Source organism: Triplophysa dalaica, chromosome 10 (genome assembly GCF_015846415.1).
Source record: "Triplophysa dalaica isolate WHDGS20190420 chromosome 10, ASM1584641v1, whole genome shotgun sequence".
Classification (NCBI taxonomy): Eukaryota; Metazoa; Chordata; class Actinopteri; order Cypriniformes; family Nemacheilidae; genus Triplophysa; species Triplophysa dalaica.
Window position 1 is genome coordinate 6,759,646 of NC_079551.1, and position 22,947 is coordinate 6,782,592.

At 38.4% G+C, this 22,947-nt stretch overlaps 3 protein-coding genes across 4 annotated transcripts in view; 1 reads left to right on the forward strand and 2 right to left on the reverse strand.

Moving 5' to 3' along the window:
- Positions 1-1,249: 1,249 nt before the first annotated feature.
- bzw1a (basic leucine zipper and W2 domains 1a) lies at positions 1,250-5,298 on the forward strand. Its single transcript, XM_056758570.1, has 12 exons — positions 1,250-1,395; positions 2,164-2,236; positions 2,326-2,502; positions 2,693-2,787; positions 2,931-2,996; positions 3,110-3,245; positions 3,337-3,446; positions 3,623-3,793; positions 3,971-4,117; positions 4,215-4,353; positions 4,431-4,553; positions 4,660-5,298. Exons 2-12 carry the CDS (start codon positions 2,173-2,175, stop codon positions 4,689-4,691), a joined length of 1,260 nt encoding a protein of 419 aa, XP_056614548.1. The 5' UTR covers positions 1,250-1,395; positions 2,164-2,172; the 3' UTR covers positions 4,692-5,298.
- Positions 4,761-12,381, reverse strand: si:ch211-246m6.4 (transcription factor 15). The gene is made up of 2 exons (XM_056758571.1): positions 8,462-12,381; positions 4,761-7,529 (listed from the first exon to the last, which is right to left on the reverse strand). Exons 1-2 carry the CDS (start codon positions 8,981-8,983, stop codon positions 7,497-7,499), a joined length of 555 nt encoding a protein of 184 aa, XP_056614549.1. The 5' UTR covers positions 8,984-12,381; the 3' UTR covers positions 4,761-7,496.
- A 2,298-nt stretch (positions 12,382-14,679) lies between these two features.
- Positions 14,680-22,947, reverse strand: part of si:ch211-246m6.5 (von Willebrand factor D and EGF domain-containing protein) — a 51,823-nt gene continuing 43,555 nt past the window's right edge. The window contains exons 22-32 of one of the 2 annotated variants that reach the window (XM_056758568.1): positions 21,729-22,556; positions 20,346-20,441; positions 20,148-20,243; positions 19,759-19,854; positions 19,551-19,646; positions 17,779-17,874; positions 17,223-17,318; positions 16,476-16,571; positions 16,285-16,380; positions 15,340-15,437; positions 14,680-14,885 (exon numbers count right to left, since the gene is read on the reverse strand). In XM_056758568.1, the coding sequence (XP_056614546.1) occupies positions 14,865-14,885; positions 15,340-15,437; positions 16,285-16,380; positions 16,476-16,571; positions 17,223-17,318; positions 17,779-17,874; positions 19,551-19,646; positions 19,759-19,854; positions 20,148-20,243; positions 20,346-20,441; positions 21,729-22,556 (1,715 nt within the window). In that variant the 3' untranslated portion in view covers positions 14,680-14,864. Of the gene's footprint in view, positions 14,886-15,339; positions 15,438-16,284; positions 16,381-16,475; positions 16,572-17,222; positions 17,398-17,778; positions 17,875-19,550; positions 19,647-19,758; positions 19,855-20,147; positions 20,244-20,345; positions 20,442-21,728; positions 22,557-22,947 lie in introns of those variants that run through there. The other variant, XM_056758569.1, reaches the window with a different exon arrangement.

Below are 22,947 nucleotides of genomic sequence, written 5' to 3' on the forward strand. Positions count from 1 at the left end.
CAAATAAAATTCAGCATGCTGAAGATCTTTGAAGTTCAGATTCATGAAACAATCCATTCTAGCCAAAATACAGACATCACAACTAACACCTGAAAACGTTCCAGTTGTTCTGTTGCTGTAAATAAAACGTAAACAATTAAATGTTTAATTTAATTAATATGTCATTGCATCAGGTCGTCCAGTTTATAAGGGAGTTGACATGGAGGCGGTGTTAGAATCCATATGCAGACGTTTAATAAAGCATAATCGTAACAGAATCCAGTAAGCAGATCCGTGGTCAATAACAGACAGTAATTCAATTACAATAGGCCAGTCCAATCAGGCAGTAGCAGTAGTCCAATAAACCTAAATCCAATATAGCAGGCACAATGGTCATTCAGTTAAACAGATAGTAGAAACGCTTGGTAAAGCACTGAGAGTGTAACTGGCAATACATCGTAACATGTGGCAGGCATGGTTTGGTTAAATATGGCCGAACTCGGAAGTGAGGGCATGGCATGAATGTTCACCCTAGAACTCTGGAGAAGGCTCCCTCTGGTGGGTGGCTGGTTAGGTAGCAGCCCTAGGTAGGTAGGTAGGTAGGTAGGTAGGTAGGTAGGTAGGTAGGTAGATAGATAGATAGATAGATAGATAGATAGATAGATAGATAGATAGATAGATAGATAGATAGATAGATAGATAGATAGATAGATAGATAGATAGATAGATAGATAGATGATGGATGGATGGATGGATGGATGGATGGATGGATGGATGGGTGGATGGATAGATAGATGATAGATAGATAGATGATAGATAGATAGATTCCTAGGTTATTGTCATAATAATTTCCACAGATTAATTTAGCTATTTTAAAATATTTAACTTTTAAAATACTTTATTAGGAAAACCTATAATGTATAATTAATTTATTACAAAGTAAAAACGCATGAAATGTGAAATTGCTGACTCTTGAACTGATCGAACGCGTTTTAATGGTTTTCCTTGGTGATGAAGAAACCCCAACCAACCCGTCCTTTAGATGGTTTGATCCAAAGGTTTCACAAAATCAAAAGTGAAGAAGAGGGGTGGTCATATTTTATTCACTTGCAAACAAACACCAGCACGAGTGAAATATTGGCCAAAAGACCTTTGCATGTTATTTTATTAAATTTAGTTACATCGTCATTTGTTTCTAAAAACGTAACGTCTGCGGTTTTGTTGAATATAGACGCAAACTCTCCCCCGCACTCCCCCCAAATGCACCGACCCATTATTTTCCCCGTCTTCTTCGGCGCAATCGCAGTAACTTCAGCCTCTTGCCATCTGGGAGGGTTTTGAGTGTTGGGTTCGGATCTGCTATTGTCTTGCTTTGTTCTGGGGTTTAAAAGCCGTTTTTTATCAGCATTAATTTCGGTAAGCTCTTAATTGGTTTTACACACACCTCATTGACGTATACGAATTGCTTTTACGTTGAGAAATATATGTTTTTTAAATTGATGTCAGGTTTTTGGCTCCGCTTTAAGATCAGCTGTTTTTAGTCATGGTGGCGGAGCTCGCGACACGTTAAAAGCCAAATAATGTAAAAAACGAATTCGACAGTTTTCTTTTATCATATGATATTACGACTAGTTGCAGACAGTCGAGCATTTTAAATGTGACGTAACAAAATAATATTGTTATATTATTTTGGTTTAGTTACTGGAAATAGAGCGGTTAGGCCTCATTTAACGTTAGCCGGTTAGCTTTACGTTAGCTGAAGCGTGAGACAAGCGCGTGAGGTGCTGACTGTTAGTTTGACCATAGAAACAGAAACGTTTCATACAATTACGTGTTTAAGATATAGATATACAATTATAACGGTACATTTTTATATAAATTGTAACGGTCGTGCAATGTGTTTAAGGAAATGGCATTGTGATAATTTGCACGTTGCCTGAATTACAGATCAGATTTGACTTGATCGGTCATTGAACAGGCCTTTGTTTACTGTTTTTAGGTCACATTTAGGTCACACAGACCCATATATACACATCTATATGTATATATAGGAAAAAATGATATATACAATTTTTGTCACTAGCATTTGACACAAGATCACTTTTTATGGTAAAATGGCCTAACTCGTGTGGCCTCTTTTATTTTCATATTCTGTGCACTGACTTCTCTTTTTTTTCCACACAGGTGTCTTTTATGAATAATCAAAAGCAGCAAAAGCCAACGCTTACCGGCCAGCGTTTTAAAACTCGTAAAAGAGGTAATGGCCAGCAGAACATGCAATACATGAATCCCATTCAAAGTAAATTCATGTTTGGGTCTTTAACTTTTCTTTTTCTTCCCCCACAGATGAAAAGGAGAGATTTGACCCCTCTCTGTTTCAAGAAAGTATCGTTCAAGGCTTGAACCAGACTGGAGCTGATTTGGAAGCGGTTGCAAAGTTCCTTGATGCCTCTGGCGCCAAACTTGACTACCGCCGGTATGCTGAGACACTCTTCGACATCCTGGTGGCTGGGGGAATGCTGGGTAAGCCTTGACTAAGAAATGCATAACTGTCAGGAAAACAGAAATTATTAAATATTTAAGTGAAGACTTTTAGTTTGAGGGGAGTTTTGAAGATTTCTGTACTGATTATAAACCATGTTTCACTCGGTTCTGAGTTTAATTGAAGTTAATTTTGAGTTTTAATTTACTTTCTTGAATTCCCACTCCTCAGCCCCAGGAGGAACCTTATCTGATGACCTGACCCGTACGGAGTTCTGCCTCTTCACGGCGAGTGAAGACCTGGAGACCATGCAGGCTTACGCTCAGGTATTCCTCATCTCCTGTGCCTGACTGTCCCGCATCTAAACACACTCTCTTGTTGCCAATCTTGTTCGGGAATTGCTGTGATCAGTTCCCCAAACACACAAACTGCGTCATGTTTTAACATTTTCCTTCTGTTGCGCCTGTAGGTTTTTAACAAGCTGATCAGGCGTTACAAGTACCTGGAGAAAGGTTTTGAAGAAGAGATTAAAAAGGTGAGCGTCAGTGGTTGACTTGGATGGAGTTTCAACATGTTTGTTAGGCATGCAATGAAGTGCAATTGGAAATCCCATCTTTTTGTAATTTCGTTTGAACACTTGTGTCCCAGCTACTGCTGTTTTTAAAAGGGTTCACAGAGTCTGAGAGGAATAAATTGGCCATGCTTACCGGAATCCTGCTGGCCAATGGCAATATATCGGCCTCCATCCTGAACAGCCTTTACAATGAGAACTTGGTTAAGGAAGGTAATGAGAAACGTCTAGACCGGTTGAACGTGACTGTCATACTTTTATAGTATAGCAGAGTGTAGGAGTTCTCACAGGCATTTCGTTTCAGGTGTGTCCGCTGCCTTCGCTGTAAAACTGTTCAAATCTTGGATCCATGAGAAAGACATCAACTCCGTTTCTGCTAGCCTTCGTAAAGTTGGCATGGACAATAGGCTGATGGTAAGTTCTTTTATGTATAAAAAACTAAATGTTTTGCATAAGTTGTTTGCCTGGAAATTTCAAAATGGTGGGGTTTAATGTTTTTGAATGAAAACTGAAGTGAATTGTTTAACCGGAGTCTCCATTGCATTCATTCAACAAGACTCAGATTCGATTATTTTTCGTTCACGCATCAGGAACTGTTCCCTGCCAACAAGCGTAGCTGCGAACACTTCTCGAAATATTTCACCGACGCTGGGCTGAAGGAGCTCTCGGACTTTGCACGCAACCAGCAGTCCATTGGAGCTCGCAAAGAGCTTCAGAAAGAACTGCAGGAGCAGATGGCTCGCGGCGAGACCCTCAAAGACGTGAGTGGCCACCAGCGCTTCTGCTCATAGTTACTCCTTTTTTGTTTGACTTGTATACGTTTTAGTTATTGAACACGATACTTAGTAGAGTTAACTTAAATGTTGCCCAAATTTAAGCAAGGAAGATGCTAAGTTTGTACCTGTGTTTATTCTTCATCAGTGTTTATTCTTATTCAGATGATTGCCTATTCTCGTGAGGAGATGAAGAAAACGAACATTTCAGAGCAGACAATGATCGGCATCGTGTGGTCCAGTGTAATGAGCTCCGTGGAGTGGAATAAAAAGGAGGAGCTCGTCACCGAGCAAGCCATCAAACTCTTGAAGGTTTGCTGTGTGACAGAGACCATAAATCCTTTGTTTCCAAAACGGTGTGTGAAATGTGTTTTGTGGTGGTAATCGTTTCTGAAATTTGTTCCTGCAGCAATACAGCCCTCTGCTGAAGGCCTTCACTTCCCAGGGCCTGTCCGAGCTCACGCTTCTGTTGAAGATCCAGGAGTACTGCTACGACAACATCCACTTCATGAAGGCCTTCCAGAAGATCGTGGTGCTTCTTTACAAAGGTGTGCAAACGTTACGATATTGTCGATAGAGGGGGCTTATGGTCGAATTATAGTCTAATATGGCTTTTTAATTTTAGCTGATGTTTTGAGTGAGGAGGTTATTTTGAAGTGGTACACAGAAGGCCACGTGGCCAAAGGAAAGAGCGTCTTCCTGGAGCAGATGAAGAAGTTTGTGGAGTGGCTGAAAAATGCAGAGGAGGGTAAGTGACTTGTCTTGTTAATGGGATGTGAGACACTTTAGGATTTGTAGGGAGAATGTTACTTTTTTTTCCCTGTGGTGTCATATTATACCAATGTTTGTTTCAGAGTCCGAATCCGAGGAAGAAGAGGCAGACTAAACATGTCAGCGGAATGTTTTGTTACAGAAGTGCTCGTCTAATTCCCCCTTTTTTTTCCAGTTCTACCTCCTGTTTTTCGAACCATAACATTTAGATGTCATTTAAGGGCTTTATAACAAATGGTTAATTTTAACAGGTTTTTCTAATAAGGTTTACACTTAAGATAGCACAAAAGTTGTGGTCAACCTTTGTAATTATTTACTCGCTCAAGGAACTTTTAAGTGGAACATCTTAAATTGTTATGATTCCTTTAAGACTTGACATTCCATTGAATTAGATCAGGCTGCCTTGTTTGCTTTTAAGATGCCCTTTTCTATATGGTATTGATGCCTTCATGTCCTGACATGAGCAGTGTCTGCAAAGGGGAAAACACCGTAAACATTTCTCATTGTGATGTTATTGCCAAAGGTGCGAGTCTTGCTCTCATAACATCAGCGTTCCGTTCCCTGCCTACGAAACCGTACAGTGCTAAAAAAAAGACGATCCTGTAAAGACCCTTAAATGACTCCTGACCTCCTCTCTGATGTATCCATCTTATTTGTCACCAATTTCTCTAATCTGAATTACTGATTGACTTTTTTTAAGAAATAAAGAACTAGAAGTATGAGCGCTCTGTCTGGGTCTTGGATTTGTTTTTGCATGCTGTTTTAATGTTCATTTTCATGTTTCTACTTTATCAGTTTTTACTTTGGGAAAAAAATTATTCTACTTTGTAATGCATTTACATTTATGTTGTTTTTACCTGTAGTACTTGCATTAAAGTGCATTAAAGTATTTTTTTATTTTTAATAAGCATTACAGAGTAAAATGTGGAGTTAAGTATGCATTAGACAATTTGACTTCTGTACATTACAAAGCAGAGATATTTGGATGTACTCGTGTAAAAACTCTTCAGTACTAGTCACATTTAGTATCTTTTAAGCAACATTTGTCGTATTTTCAGCATTCCAGGTGGTTGAGTCAAGCATGTCTCAGGATGAAGTAATTATTGGAAAACAAAAGTCTTAAGAAAAATACTTTATTATATAGCAGCTCTTGGATGTTTGGCATGTGCAAAGAACACTTTTAGAAGGTAGTTTTCAAGTATTACAATGTTTAGAGGTAGGCCTTATTAGTGGTGAAATGCAATTTTAAATATTGGGGTAAGTTATATACAATACTGGCAATAAATGTAATCTAGTAAACAGTATTTTTTTCATTTTCAGGCAATGCGTGAGATTCATTGACAACTGAATGCAACTAAAGAAAAAATATTCACATCCTGTCACTCGTAAATACTTGTGCAACACATGCCATAAACCTTTCTGTTTAATATAGCTACTTGAATTACTAAAATAATTCTGATTTAAACATGAAATACACATTTAACAATGTTGCATAAAATGCCATTGAGATCAAACAAGAGGTTCAGTGGACTATAAACATAAAGCTGCTAAAACAAACCATTTTGCTTCTCAAATGATATTTCTAAATAAGGAACAGGGAAGTAAATGGTCAATTATGATTTTACGAGCTTACATACTTTTAAGACGAAGCAAAAATAAAATTGAACCGTAACCTATGTTGTAAAACTTTCAGAATTTGCCAATCCCATTTCAGTGCAGAAAAGTTTTGCGTATTTTTTACTCTTGACATATAGAGCAAGTTTAAGTGCATTCAAAACCACTAATTCATTTTTTAACTTTTAAGTTAAAAGTTGGTATCACTATTGTCATAGTTGTTGAGCGAAGCAAGTATTGAGCAAAAAGTTGCATTAAAGGGACATTCCACCCAAAAAGGAAAATTCTGTCATGAACACTTGAGAAATTTGGAAGAATGTTAGCAACCGAGAGTCTCTGGTAAACAAAGGTGCCTCAGAACAATTTGTTTTCCTAAAGAACAAATAAGATAAATATATATATACAGTGTATATATATATATAACGTAACAATTTATACTATGGTAGTCAACGTAGCCTCAGAAATCTGTTGCTAAAATTCATCCAAATATTTTTCTTTGTATTCAACAAAACAAAGAACTTTTAGTGTGGACTATCCCTTTAAAAGCATCTTGGAGTGCGAGCTTTAGGATCCAAAGGCTAACAAAGAGGGCACATTGCGTTCCTTCTAGATCATTAAAGCTCGTGGTACAAGTACAGTGCCTATGCGCAATGCCACCCAACAGTAATTTGACATTTTATAAACATAGTATAAACTCAGATTTGGGTGGCATTTAGGACAGGGTCATGAATCAGGTCATCCGCCGTCCTTTAAAAGATTACAGCGTCACATGCCATTTCCCAATAAATCTTTTATGCTCAAACCGAGAGGCTAGAACCTTGTTGACTGTCTCTATGTCCAAGTTGGGATGACGGCTCTGTCCTGGGACTGAGGGAGGGGATGAGCTTTTGCCCGCCGTTGTACTGACAGCGACCGCTGCAAAGCGCAGGGTTTTGATTTCCATCATGTGACGTGCGCAGGCAGACACAGGAGTGTTTTTTTAAGGCAAGAGATGGTGTGGCTTACTATATCTGATACTGAAATAGCTTTCGACCAGGTGCAACTTCACACATATTCTCATGTTACATTAACCAAAACACGCTTGATAAGGGGGCACGCGCACGCATACGGTAAACGCAGGTGAAAAAGTGCAGTATTCCTCGATACGTCACTCTGCTCAAACTTTTTCGTCTGTCCCCAGAAGTTAAGGGAAAAAACACATACAGCAGAATACTGTGTCTCTGTGCAAGGTTGATGTCTCTTTACATGTAAACATTCAGGAGTTGGGGCTCGTGCATAGCAGTTGTCAGTCAGAGAGCCAATGCGGTCACGCAGTCGTGTGCTTGTCCCCGTCTCTCAACTGCACAAGTAAATAAAGTAGTTAGACAAGCCGTTCACAAACATCATGTTTTGCATGTTTATTTACGTTTCTGACAAGTATTTTTAATCTCAAGTACACCAATGTGTATAGGAAAGTGCTACATTATTTATGTATGTCTGGTAATCTAAATTAAAATATAATAGTTAGGCCTCAGTGCGTTTTCTTTAAAAATCAAGTAGACACAGAAAATGTATTTGAAGAGAACATAATGCTTCTTTGCCGTCCACCTGTTAATGCATAAGTAAAATGCATAAATGAACATTGTAGATGGAATCGGCTATAGGCAACCTTCGTAATTCTAATGTGCACAGTGACCATATAATAAAACGTATTGTTATTATTTATTATAGATATTAAAAACATAACAAAAGAAAATACTTTCTCTAAAGCTGCTTTGCAACAATTCAAAACTGTGATTTATTAGGCTACACTTTCCTCATGAAAAATGCCCTTAGTACATTGTAGTAAGGTGTAGTGTAGGCTATTGTAGTAAACCACACTTTGTTGATGTATTAATAAATATAGTGAATAAAGTATAATAAATACTAAAGTATTCAATTTATTGTTGTTAGCTTTATTGTTGTAAACCATTATGTATACAAATACCCTTAAAACTGGTAATAGGTCTATTCCGGGAGCTATAACTTTTTGTTTTTCATGCCATTTTACATCCAAATGGTGAAGTGGAAGCTTATCGACATATTTTGTCAAATAAAACAGCAAAATGTCATAAAACTATGGTACCTTTTCCCAAACCCCATTTACAAAATGTATACCTACATAAATAATTATAGACCTACTACACTATTTCTTAGTGTAAGGTTGTGATAAATACATTTCAATTGATTTTACACCCAAGACAAGTTTCAAGCACTGTCTCTGACACAACAGGTGCAACTTTAAAGACTCACCATCTTCCTTTGGTTGCCAAGGCAGAAAGTGCAGATGGGTCGCACCGGAGGGTTTTTGAGGTTGGTGTTGCTCTGTAAGATGTTGTGATACTTAAGACACGGCTGTCCGTCCCTGCAGTCCTCCCCGAGCAGCAGCACGTTGGCCAGGTGCGAAATGTAGCTGGACGCCAATCGCAGGGTCTCGATTTTCGACAACTTCCTCTCCGCCGGCTCAGTGGGGATGAGGGTGCGCAGAGCCGTGAAGGCCGTGTTGACGCTGTGCGTGCGGTCTCGCTCCCGCGCGTTGGCTGCCTGGCGCTGTTTGCTCACGCCCGCGAGTCTGCGTAGCCCACGGCGCCTCGCGCCTTCCCCGTGGCCCCGTGTGGGACTCCCGGCCCCGGTGGATTTCTCGGAGCTGTCGCTCGCACTGTCGAGCTCGTCGGGGTCGGAGGGCAGACTCTGGGTGTCGTGCGTGGACTTCATGGTACGCGGAGACACGCTGCTCGTCGCGGGTAGCCCATGGTACAGATGCTGGCTGCCCATGGCGCTTTAAGATGAGTGAAAATAGCAGCCGGGGGGCAGCTGCTTCTGATCCGATGTCCGGAGGTCTTCCGTGGCCCCGTGGCACTTAAGCATGCCATTTCTTGAATGACTGCTCCCTTTCTGGATTTGTCCGCCACCATGTGGACGCGGAAATGGCAGGACAGGTGGAACCGAGGGGGGCACCTGTCATGGCCCAAAGAAGGACTATATAAATAAATACACGTTCAAGCGCACGTACAAGATTATTGTGTATATTGAGTGGACGACCTTGCAGTAAACTAGGGTGGAAATTACGTTTTCCTGACAGTCTCCCCTTGAAACCCATTCTTCTTGATAATTGACCAATGCAGGTCCACTCACGTTTATTTTACATGTCGTGTCCAACCTGGTGCTAAATTTAGCACAGAAAGTTTACAGACAGACGATGTTGCCTTAAAAATTCGTGTCACGTGGGCTGCGGGTCATCCCAGGTCCACGCGCAGAGAGAGACGCTTAAGCTTTTACTGCACGTGTTCAAATCTGTGGATGTAATTAAGACACCTGTTATACACGCCATTGTAATGATCGCTTAGAGAACTTGGTTTACAAATGTGAGGTAAATCGTGTCTAACTATTTGAGATTACATTCTTGCTAATGTATTTCGCATTTACTTTTGTAATATGTCGTAAATCATTCTCGCTCCATTAGATTCTGTGATGCAGTCCATCAATCGCGTAGACGTTTTCACTACATACCACTAGATGGCAGTATGAGACCACTGTGGCCATTATTTTGCGCTCTTTAAATGACGTCGATGATGCTTTTTGAAGGAATCATTTGCTCGGAGAGGAAATTCTGCCACAATTTACCCTCACGACACCTCGGGTATAAATAACTACTTACTTCATTTAAACTCAAAGCTTTTTCAGGTTGCGAAATCTATATATTGTTTATTTAGGAAAACTTAAACCGATAAAAAGCATTCAAGGTGTAGGATAGGTCTGTGCGACCCCTGCGTGACCTCTGCGTGACGTGACCCCTGAATTTGCTGTGGTTTACTGTTTGTACTTTATTTGTATGTATTTCTTTTTACATTATATGTATTTCTGTTTAAAACGTATCCAATTGTAAATATTTATTTGTTTATTTTGTTTCACAGCTTATTATATAAACAAACAAACAAAAAGGATATTTCTTGTCCAAATGTCACTGGAGCCAATGAGATTTGACGTTGTCACGAGATTTGAATCGAGTGCTATCTGGGGTTTGTTTCGGATGCAATTTTGCAACATCAGCACCAAATTTTCATTATTTCCATTCACAATCCTGTCGTTTTGCTTCAGAAGACGATGGTGTTCTTTCAGAGTATTTCAGCCGGTTGAAACCTATATATGGACATAAAGTGCCAGAGAGTTTTATTGAAAAGATTAATTTTTCAACTGAAGAAAGTCTTATACACATGGGATGGCATAAGGATGAGGATACCGCAGTTTTTGCGTCAATTGAAATTTACACAGCAATCTAAATTGAAACCTCAATGAGTCGCTCTCAGCCCAAACATTTGTTCTTATGGGCTTGTTTATCCTAACACGGCATCGTGATCTTTAAAACTCCCTGCCACCGTGCAAAACAAAGACACGACAATGTAATCCTTAGAGAGAGATTGTTTTGCTCTGTGCAGGCAAAAAGCTGTGAAAGTCAAATGGCATTGAATTGAAGCAGGTGTTTCCTGGATAACTATCTTCTCGGAAACAATCGGAGCGTGCAACAATTCATTGCTTGAAATTTTCATTGAACGCTTCCACAGAGCCGAGTTTCCATAGACAATATGATACAGCTCACGCCCGGTTCCGCTCGGAGGAAGGTGAGAGCATATTTGCATTTTAAAGGCCCAATTTCCTGTCGAGCGAGATTATAAAGCCCACCTTTTAAGCACTTGTTTTAAAACACTGTAGAGAAGAGCGTGAGTGGATTTCTAAATTATACTTCACCCCGTACTGTACCTGTTTTAAGCGTTTTTTAGGCGTCAGATTTTGGATTGCTCTCAAATATTGGTTACACGAGGAGAGGTCCACCTACAGATCTCAACACTAACTAGGCTTTTACATTATTTAAAGCTGCAATCTGTAGATTTTTTTGCTTAGTGATAGGTAAAGAAACCCAGTCCAGACGAGACACACCTTCCATTTTTTTCTTTTCCATCTCTCTCGGAGAACTTTTATAAGAGTAACTCCAAGTGCCCTTACTAACCATTAAAGGCACCTAATTGGAGCCCAGAGACCGCCGGCACTGAGGGGAACAGAGACCTTTCAAGAAAAAACTTTCCAGAGAGGATCTCTACAGAAGAGAAAAGTAAATAGACTGCAGTTTTGGACCACTCTTCTACGTGCACCTTCATGTTTTGAACCTAAGGGACGGAGTGGAAAGACAGGTGAAAAAAACTGGGGTTACGGATTTCTGGGAGATGTGGTTTGCTCGGAGTCATCATGCTCGAAGGATCTGATCTACTGCCAGAAATCTGCTCTCTCTTCTGTAATCTCCAGTGCAGCGGCCTTCAGAGATTGCACAGAGTGTGGATTTTGCTATAATTATTATTGTCAATAATACAAATACTACAACTAATAAAATTATTATTATTTATTTATTATCAGGGTAAATATATATATTTTTTAACAATTATTATTTAATTTCTTTACTGATTTTTCTGATTTTTACTGATTTTTACTGATTACTCAAATTTAGTACAGGCACAAATAAGTCATCTTTTTAGTAAAATAGCATCTGCCAGACTAGTAACTGTAAACGTATTGTCTATGGAAAGTAATACTATTAAAACACAATTGCTCACGTGAAGTTAAGCTGAAGACAAACCACTCAAAACAAGTTCGGCATTATTTTTAAATGTATTTCGCCGCATTAACTGGACAATCCCCAGCAGGTGTAATTATAACACATGGGGTGTAAATCACAGCTTGACACGAGGATGTTTGAAAGTTGTCATCGATCTCCTCACTGTAGTTAACACATCTGTACACGTGTGAAATAACAACATTAATGAAGGAAAGGACTCAAATATATGTGGTGTTATATGTGTACGCTAAGAGATATTTCTGATTATTAAAGAGTCATGTGATGTAATACATGACGCTTACATTTATGCATATGGCAGACGCTTTCATCTGAAGCAACTTGCTAAAGTTAAATTTGGTTTATGCATTATGTGTGTTCTCTGGGAATCCAACCCACAACCTTTGCAAAACTTTACCCACTGACGGTGGGCTGCCTATAGATTCCATGTAATGTAGCAAATTCAATTAAGTTTGTCTTATAAGTTGATAAGCGACATAAACTGTTACGCTTAGACTTGATCAGCTTTCACAATACACATATATCAGAAATGTAAGCCTCGGTTTTATAAATAAACACACTGCCAGAACCTTTGTAATGACTGGTCTTAAACAAAATGTACGCGTTGAGATTATGATGAACTTCATAATGACACGTGTGATTTGATGCATAAAACGGATTAATCACAAATTGGATACATAGCCGAGGGAGAAATAAAAGGTTGAAGACTTGCTGAGGTAAGACTATAAATTCTGTGCACAAGGTCACATTTTAATTAGACTGTATTATTTCTGTATACAAGATTCAAAGAACAGACTGCGAACAAGCTGTTGTGAGTTTGTCGCGAATTCAGATAAAGAAACACTCCACAACAAGATTTACAGACCCAAAAAAAGTCTGTCATCATGTATTCATCCTCATGTGTTTACAAACCTGTATATGACCCTTTGTTCGGTGAAACACAGAAGAAGATATTTTGAGAAATGTCTTTATGAGTCCATACATTGCAAGTTAATGGCGTTCAATGGTGTTTGGTTACCAACATTCCCCAAAATATCTCCTTTTGTCTTCTGCAAAAGAAGGAAAGTCATACAGGTTTGAAATAACATGAGGATGAATAAATAGGATGAATGTCTCGCTCTATAGATGTGTCTAAAAATGTAATACCTCTAGCTCCTATATGTCAGTAATTGACTGGAGTTGCAGACTCAAGAATTATGATTCAAATCCCGGTGTCCTTGTTACCCATAATCCCGGTGTTCGGATCCTCACTCTTTGGAGTTTCACACCACCTGTGGTGGAAAGATACATACTGAGTCTGACAGGACGGATGATGAAACTCTTTGCCATACCATCTTAGCGGGAGGTACGAGACAGGAAACTACGCCTCTTTGTGGAAACACGGGCACTTAACAGGGACGGATGCGTTTGTGAGAACTTGTTGCGTTATCTGGAAGTGAAGGGATTTTGACGTCTGTAACTTAAAAACCCGTCTGCCTCGAAATCTAAAAGTTAAAGGGATGGATATTCAGAGCTGTTCGAAAACTGTCTATATGATGCATTTTCAACAACTAGCCGGGCAAACATTTTTTTAATCGTCACGTGCACACAGAATCGTTTTTTTCAACACTAACTTTTCATTTTTTTTTAAATATATATATTCGCAATATGTACATATTTTGAACACTCGCCACTATAAAATATAAAAGGTTACACGTCAATTTGTATGCGTTAAATGTTTATATTGGGAAATGTATTGGTTTTAACGGAAACTGTAATGGTCTCTGTTGGTATCTACTGGTACCGTGTGTTGGCTTTCTTTTGCAGAATCCAAAAGAAGATATTTTGAAGAATGCTGGTAACCAAACGACGGCCGTGCCAATTTACTACTATTGTATGGACTCAAAACCAATGCGATTACCGCGGTTGTTCGGATACAAACATTCTTCAAAATCTCTTCTTTTGTGTTCTGCAGAAAAAAAATGTATACACGTTTTACACTATTCAAGGGTGAATAAATGACAGAATTTTCATTTTTGGGTGAACTATCCCTTTAAATAGTGTATAAACGTTTTCACAGGTTATACAAACAAACAAACAAACGAAAAACTCATACAAATTAGCAATAAATTAAACCCCTTTCAAACGAACCATCAGCCAAACGTGAGTTGTTTACTGTCCTCTGCTGTTTAATGTTTACTGTCCCGGTCTCTTTATTTTAGCATATCTCAGGTAATCGTATACGAACAGCTGGGTTGTTAGCTATGCATGAACGAGTCTATTCGCGGCCGACTCATTAATGGCCGCCGTCGACGTCCGTTAATTAGCAGAGATGCTTGTTTGTGTTGTCACTGAGATGTCGGTTTATGTTTGCCAGCTGATCGCCGACAAAACTGCAGCCGCCGCATGCTCCATGAGGTGTGACATAAACTGCATGTTTACGTGCCTATTTCACAACCCAGTCACACAAAAGGGGACGTCCTGCGAGAAATAAAGTCTAGCGGAGTTTCGAATCACCTAGCCGGAAAAAGGATAGCAGGGGATGGCAAATTGTCCGCGCGTTGGATTGAATAACAAGAGAGATGTTTCCTCTGCCTTTTTCTTTGTCATTGTGTTTGAGTAAAGAAGGGTGAAGGTTTTAAAAGAGGAAACAGCAATTTCAAAGCCAATGGTTTCCAAATAGGTTTCTTTGAACACTGCCCATCATCCTCTATTGGTCAAACAAACTGTTTGTCTCACCTTACATTGACATGATGGGTTGAGATAATGTTGGTTTATACAACAGATATTTGGTTGTCTGTGCATAAATATATTTTCTAAAAAAACAAAATACATTTGAACAGTTTTGTAAAATACGCAACCATTTATTTTCACCTGAATCGTTTTAAAAATGCAACAAAGTTTAGAAAAAGTAAAACACATTATATTATACCAAACTGTATACATAAATAATTGTCTTTGTATATGATATTTACAAATTGTAACAGATATTGTAACCCTGTCAGGTTAAAAAGTAGTAAAATAAAGGACCAGTGTCGTGACACATCCGGTTCCTCATCCTCTCTGGACAGGAAGCTGTAATGGAAAATAGGAAAAAGTGCATTATTTGCAGATTGTGTTTTTTGGCATCTTTGTTTCTTTCCAAAACAGAAATATAGTAAAGAAATTATTGGAATATTGTGGAAAAAAATAATGTGTATAATAGAGTTTGCGATATGATGCTTTAGGATGTGCTGCAGTTTATAAAAAAAACTTGTCCAGAGTTTGGGGTCATATTTATTCATAACAATAATTCATATTATTTATTCATTTTTCAAACACAGATATATGACTGTATGTTCGCATGTACGCATTCTAAGTATATGTGAACGCTGATGTTAGTTGTGTTGTACATTCAAATATTACACGTCACAGCTTCTGTAAGTTTTACAAGGAACGGCAGAATCACTTGCAAGTCTTTATGTCATGATGCATGTATTAAAATGTTGTTACTAGAGATAAAAAAATATGTGGATGGTTGATTTTTTACCTTTCTGGAGCACAGAGATCCTGTGTACCCTGCTCGGCATGCACACACGTTGGGACGGACACATCGACTTCCGTACAGACACTTCTGTTCGCACATTGCTAGGAAACATATTTAACACAATTTATCGGCCAAAACAAAAAGTAAAAATTATTTCTCAGAATTCATAAGAGATTTTTTAAGTGTTTTTTATAATTGTATTTTTTTCTAATCATGTAATTGTGACTTTATTTTCTAAAATTACGTTTCTGCTGGTTTAAGATGCGGGGTTTAGAAAATAGTACTTACGAATATGGTTATTAGAGTTTCTCTAAATCTACTAAAGCGTTTGTGTTAATTGAAAGAAAAGAATTATAAGCCTAAATATTATTTAAAATACCTCAACTTGAACTTATTTTTGTTTGTTGCTAATTGGTTTTTTTTGTTGTTCATTTTCATTTAGTAGTGCAATTATCAATTGTAAATAATTAAAATTGAATATAGCAATAACTTATATAGCAATATAAAAATGTCAAAAGCACGTAAGAAAATTGCTAAAAATGTAAGTAAAATTAACATAAAAATATAAATATAAAATTAATTCAAATTATTAATAAAAGTAAAACAAAACAAAAAATATATAAATTTGTATTGCTGTAATTTTCATTTTTGTGTATACATTTGCATTCAAAACAAAGGCTCAAGGAAGACCCATTTCAGACTGATCCCAAACCAGCCTGGGCACTTGACTGTACAAGCTCCCCTGTTTGCTCCCCTGACAGACATGGACCATCTCTGCGGTTTATTATTGAAGCTTATCAGCAACAAGCACAACAGAGAGATGTAATTTAGATTCTTTCACAGAGAGAGAGAGAGAGAGTTCCTCTGAGGTTTGAGGTTAGCCGCACTGTGTTTGCAGTGGAAGCATTACATTTCCGTCATAATGTGGAGGTGAGTGGGGTCACTTACGGATTTGGCAGAGAGTTCCTTTCCAGCCGGGACTGCAGTGGCAGGTGTTCGGCCCGACACATTCACCTCTGTTTAAACACTTCTGCAGACAAACAGCTGCAACACACACAAAGCGAAACTTAACTTTAACAAGTTTCAAGTATACGGCGGATTCTTTTTTCGTTTCGCATTGTTGGATTGAATGAGCTTACGTTTATCGCATCTCTTTCCCCTCCAGCCTGATGCGCAGTCGCAGACGTCTGGTCCGACACATCTACCTCCATTCATGCACACTGGCTCACACACACCTGCAAAGAAATGAGGAGAAAGAAGTTAAAGAAGTTTAAATAGAAATGATATTAGTTTTGTCCATTACAAAAGTGAAGTTGCATTTAATAGAAAGTTTTTGAAATGGATGCTTGAATAATGAAAGGATAATGAAGAAAAGCTATCTATATTAATATAAGATTACATTTTTATTATAGACTTATTTAAAGTTTTATAGTAATTTAAAAATTAATGATAATTATTCACAATAATAAAAAAATGATTAATTATTTGTATTTTTAAATGAACTTAATTTTACTTTTAATAATATATAAATATGGTATTTTCAATTGATAAATATAAAATGACATTCATATCGGAACATTAATTGGAGGAAACAAATCAGTTATTATGTTTAGATGAGAGATTAAATAATATTAATAAGTAATATTGATAAAAAGAGGAAATTAAATAAAAAGACATGATATAAATAAAATAATAATATAATCATATAATAATAAATGAGAAGTTGTTAAGGAGCATCTCATGTGTGTAATAAAATTTCTGTTTCTGTTAAAAAAATAGTTTCATTTTTAATAATAGAGATAATATAAATAAACTTTAAGATAATTATATAATAATATACTAATACAAATATAGTAATAATTTAAATAGAGGTTTGTGACACATACTTTTCTCACAGCGCAGGCCTGAATATCCGTCCGCGCATGAGCAGACGTTGTTACGTATACAGTGACCGCCGTTTTTGCAGGGTGGTATGCAAACAGCTGGGAGAGAAAGCGAGAAATCAGATCAGCGTCTGAGCGAAGATCAAACTGATGTTTTCTGAGCTGATAATGGACAGCCCTGAGGGGATATAAACAACAAATCTGAAACGAGTGTGAAAACACGCTCCATACGTTCACACAACCTGAAAGAAACAAAGCATTAGGAATCAGTCCTTATGATCACACACATATTTACTGGGCGGCTATTTTTGAGCCATTACGAGATTCATCACCTCACCACAGAGGTAGAGAAATCAATATATACACATTAAACGCCCATTGCTCGCACCTCTGGGGTTTTAATACCTTTGAAAGGCATCAACAGAAACCAAAACTTTTGCTGATTTTATCATTTTAAAGCTAAACTTTGTAACTATTACATACACGATTTGGCTTCAAGCTCTTAAGGAGTGGAGACACGGCTCTCAAGAAACCGTCCATCAAAGAGAAACGCTCTTACCGTTTTGACACCGAGACCCGTAGAAGCCGTGCTGGCAGACGCAGGAGTTTGGACGAACGCAGGATCCGCCGTTGAGACACATGGGGTCACACGAAGCTGAAGATACATAACATACAGCTTGAACACAAACATAAGAACACGAGCCACGATCAAGTGGTCAAAGGAGGCAGACTGATCGAGTCAAAGATGTTTCAGGATCAAATCTCTCAGCTGCTGCAGGGCTGTGAGATCACAATCTGTACTTTGGTAGTGAATCAATTCCCTGAAGTAGAGTGATCTTGAAGACACCATCATTTTTGACACAAAATAGCAGCTTTTGAATGATTTTATGAATCACTTGAAAGTGATTCACTAAACAACGCTATTTAATGTTTATTTATGCATATCACAACTAAGCCGGTTTCATCAGACATACGCGCCTGGTTATAATATAACAAGGGCTGTCAAATGATTACTTGCGTTTAATCTGATCGGTTTATTGTGCATATACATTTTCTATTTATAAACACATAGACATACTAATTTATATATATATATATATATATATATTGAGGAAATATTTAATTGCATTTATTTATATTTCCCAATTATATATATTCATTGGGAAATATAAATAAAAACATGTAAGTATTTCCTAAATATGTATAAATGTACATGCATGTGTTAATATTAATATTCACAGTACACCGACTTATACTTTGTAGACACAACTTTAATTTTGGATGCGATTAATCGCAAGTAATCGTTTGACAGCCCTTGTTATATTATTACCAGGCACGTATTTCTGATGAAACTGGCTAAATTGTGATATGCATAAACAAACATTATATGACGTTGTTTAGTGAATCACTTTCAATTTATTCTGGATGCGATTAATCGCGATTAATCATTTGACAGTACTAAATATAATATATATTTTATTGTATATGAATTGTATAACATTCAATTATAAAACAGTTATTGGTTCTATGCTACCGGTCTACCGGAAGTTAAGTTTTATGTTATTGCCGCTGTAACGTCTATTCAGTACGATTATTTTTCTCAAACATTCAATAATAAATGTTTTACATTTTATTAAACGTATTTTGATGTCTATTTTGAAAAACAAAGTGAATTAGATGCTTTCTAAATAGATGCCACATCTCATTTACATTTTCTATTCTATTATTATCTTCATGAAAACAAAACAGATTGTTTTCAGAAAAAGATTCTTAATTAATTGTTGTTATTTTTTCATGAACAGTCGTAACGCAAAAACGTGGAAATAATTCCAGATCATATTTTTGCTTCTGAAGAAAAGTATAACAGCTATGGGTTTTGAAAGACATGAAGGTTAGTAAATTTCATTTCTGGGTCAACTAATCTCTTAAAGGGACAGTTTAGCCAATAATAAAAATGTATGTAATTTATTCACCCTCATGTCATTCAGATCTGAATATGACTATTTCTTCTGTGAAACACAACATTTATTTTGAGAAATGTCTCCGTGGTTCCGTGTTTATACAAAGGAAGTCAATGAGGTTCAATACTGTTTGGTTACCAACGTTCTCCAAAATATCTTCTATTGTGTTCTGTGAAAGTATTTTTTTTATTCTGAAAGGCTTCCTGTTCAGGGTTTAGTTTTTTATAAGCTGCCGGGACGGAATGAAAATTTGACAGAGGTTCTATATCAGCTAAATGCCACCAGGAAACAGCTCACACACATACACAGTAGATTTAGTGAGAAGAGATTGGTCCCATTGGGAGCCGACTACACACACACACCCACCAACCTGTCTCGCACGACGGTCCCGTCCACCCCGCCAGACACTCGCACTCATCCGGTGACGTGCACTTCCCCCCGTTTTGACAGTGACGGTTGCACACCACTGTGTGAAATTAAAACAATACCACACGTGACCACCGGGGGAGCAAGAGCTTGTATTAAAAATTCACATAAGCACATACGCAACCCAGGAGGGGTGATTTATTGAGACTCACTGGTTTCACATCTGGGCCCGACGAAGCCATAGGGACACGAGCAGGTGTCTCGACCCACGCATGTGCCTCCATGCAGGCAGGGTGAACTGCAGAGAGCTGCGGGAATATTCACACGAGCAAATGCACATAAAATACAGTCATATATCATCTCATCAAGGCTGTAGAGAAAACCTGTATGACTTTCTTTCTTCTGCAGAACGACAAAAGAAGATGTTTCGAAGAACGTTGGAAACCATTGACCCCCCTTTGAGTTACATTGTATGTACATTTCTCAAAATATCTTCTTTTGTGTTTGACAGAAGAAAGAGTCATCTACAGGTTCGAAATGACATGAGGGTGAATAAATAATGACAATTTTAATTATAAGATTAAACATCCCATACACTTACCGTTTTCGCAGGTTTCTCCATGGTAACCCGATGGGCATTCACACACATCTGGAGCAACACATTTGCCTCCGTTCACACAAGCAGGACTGCAGACAGCTGTGAAGATCCAGAATTACATTTTCCTACAGGTTTTTTTTGCCTTCTTTATGTGAGATGAGTGTTATTCAAGCCGGGTAGACATCGGTGTATGTGTGTAACCTGTGTTGCAGTCGGGTCCGCTATATCCTCTCTTGCATCGGCATGTGCTTGGGGCCGCACATTCCATGTGTCTACCGCAGACATGCTTGCATACAGCTGAGGTCACAAACAGCAGTAAACACCAAAAACACACATGATTCACTCCATTGACACGTAAACATATGTTACCTTTATGTACAGCCTGGAGCACGAGACGTGAAATTCAGAGCTCAACTCTACGTTTACAAGTAATTTGTTGCATCTAAATTTTCTGTGGGCTCATTTAAGGCTTCAGCTCTTTGAACATTTGAGCAAATTGAAACATTTGGATTTAAGAAGCCAATACAAAATAACGAACTTAAAACTTTAACTCGACTTCAAATTAAAGGGATAGTCCACCCAAAAATATAAATTATTTCGATATTTATTCACCCTCGAATTGTTCCAAGCCTGTATAAATGTCTTTGTTATGTAAAACACTAAAGTAGATGTTCTAAAGAATGTGGGAGAGAATACCGTTTTGGGGCACCATTGACTGCTATACTACTATGGTAGTCAATAGTGCCCCAGAATGGTTTGGTTACAAACGTTCCTCCAAATATCATTTTTTTGTGTTCGGACTTAGAACAACTTAAGGGTGAGTAATTCATTACATAATTTTCCATTTTTTACCTTTCACAAGGTTTTACAAGTGCAAAAAAGTTTTCTATGTCTGTTTTTCAACTCACCCTATAACTTTTAATAACTTTGGAAACTTCCTGTTCAGTGAAAATGCTGTATTCCCAGACATACTTTTCTAGGATACCTGCGAGTGTTTTGCAGGTTAACCCTATTTGCATACTTCAAATACGATGCCTGAAAATAAACTATATGAAATAAGGGTGTCGAGGTTATATTCTAATTCAAAATTGTACAAATGAATGCAGAATAATATGATCAGAACTGCAAACATATTTCTAGCCGTTCTTTCACCGATAATTTTCACGGGTCATGAATCCCATGAAATTGAGCTCAAGGAATGCATTTAGTACTCGTGGCTTAAGCAAGCTCGGGGAGTGATCTTATTATTTACACCAGTAGCTTTCAGTAGGCAGTCTTAAAGAGACAGTACACCCAAATTTGAAAATTCCTTTATTCCTTGATTCACCCTAATGCCACTTCAAACCTGTTTGACTGACTTTCTTGTGCAAAACACTAAAGAAGATATTTTGAAGAATGTTGGTAACCAAACAACATTGACCCCCATTGACTTCCATTGTATAAACACAAAACCACCGAGACTCTCTTGAAATATCTTATTTTCTGTTGTACAGAAAGAAAGCGTGATACACAGATTTTGAATGACATGATGGATTGGGTGAACTATCCCTTTATACAAACTTATCACTGGATAACCAAATTTACCTCTGCACGTTCGTCCATCCCCCGTGTACCCCAAAGGACACCGTCCACATCCAAGTTTTCCATCTCTTCTTAGTTCACAGTGGACTGCCGGGAAGCAAGTAACATCTGCGCAGGTGAAACCTTTCTCCTCCAACACCACTACATTTTTACTTTTACTTTGGAATCTACCGTCCTGGAAAGTCTCTTCGGTGTCCACAAACTGCGTATGGTCTTGTTCCTCAAGGTAGGTGAAGCTCTCCCGAGACAGCGGCTGGGTCTCGTAAGGGTCTTGAATTCCAGGTCCCAGACTTCCATCTGCAGAAAACTCTGCCTCCGAGAGCGAGAAAGAGCGTGAGGTCAGAGCAGCGGTTATGGGTCGCTGGCCATCGGGAAGAGTCCAAGGTCGAGCCAGGGATATTGCGACCTGACTTGGTTGTTTCGGAGATGTCCCAGCTTGCCTCGAAGTGTGAGGAAAAGTGACTTTAGGGGTCACTTCGGCTGTGACGCCTGCGAATCCACCTGCCAAGACTTTAAACGAGGCGTCTTGCTCGTGGGGAACGTTTAGTTGGTCATGAGAGCGAGCGAGGATACGTCCCCTGCTGTTGGTTAAGGCAGGCATGCGTCCCACCATCGCAGTTGACTCTCCCTTCGCCGTGACAGGTGGAGAGGTTGGCGGGAGGGGGATGCGAGCGGTGGCCTGCTGGTGTCCTGTGGTCCTTGCAAGTGAGGATAGACGTCTCTGAGGTTGCCTGAATCGAAGGACGGAGAGGTGCAGATGGGAAGCGCTGTGGGATGCCAGGGGCGGGATGTTCTTGGGTTGGGTATGGGGCGGTGGCTGGTAGCGAAGAGCTAGATGAGAAGAGAAACTTGTGACTCAGGATGGAAAACAAATTGCAAGTACTAACTTTTAATCAAACTTTTTGATATTTTATATCAAAAGACGTGGTTGACAGTATATGATTCAACGACAGCTCTGAAGACCTTTGAAGGTTTTACAAAACAAGACCTTCAAGAGCGCAGATGTTATGCAATAAACGCTAATCTGAGTAAAGCGATTCGAGGTATGTTTACTTTCAACTGATTGTGATAAAACAGCTGCGGGGACCTGACGGGATTTATTCTCCGGTGCACGTGTAAGCAAGATGGCATAAAACATGTTTTGATGAACGAAAAGCAGGATTGTTTTTGCGTGTGCGTGAATCTGAGGCATGTAGCAACAATGAGGGAATTAGCTTGCAAA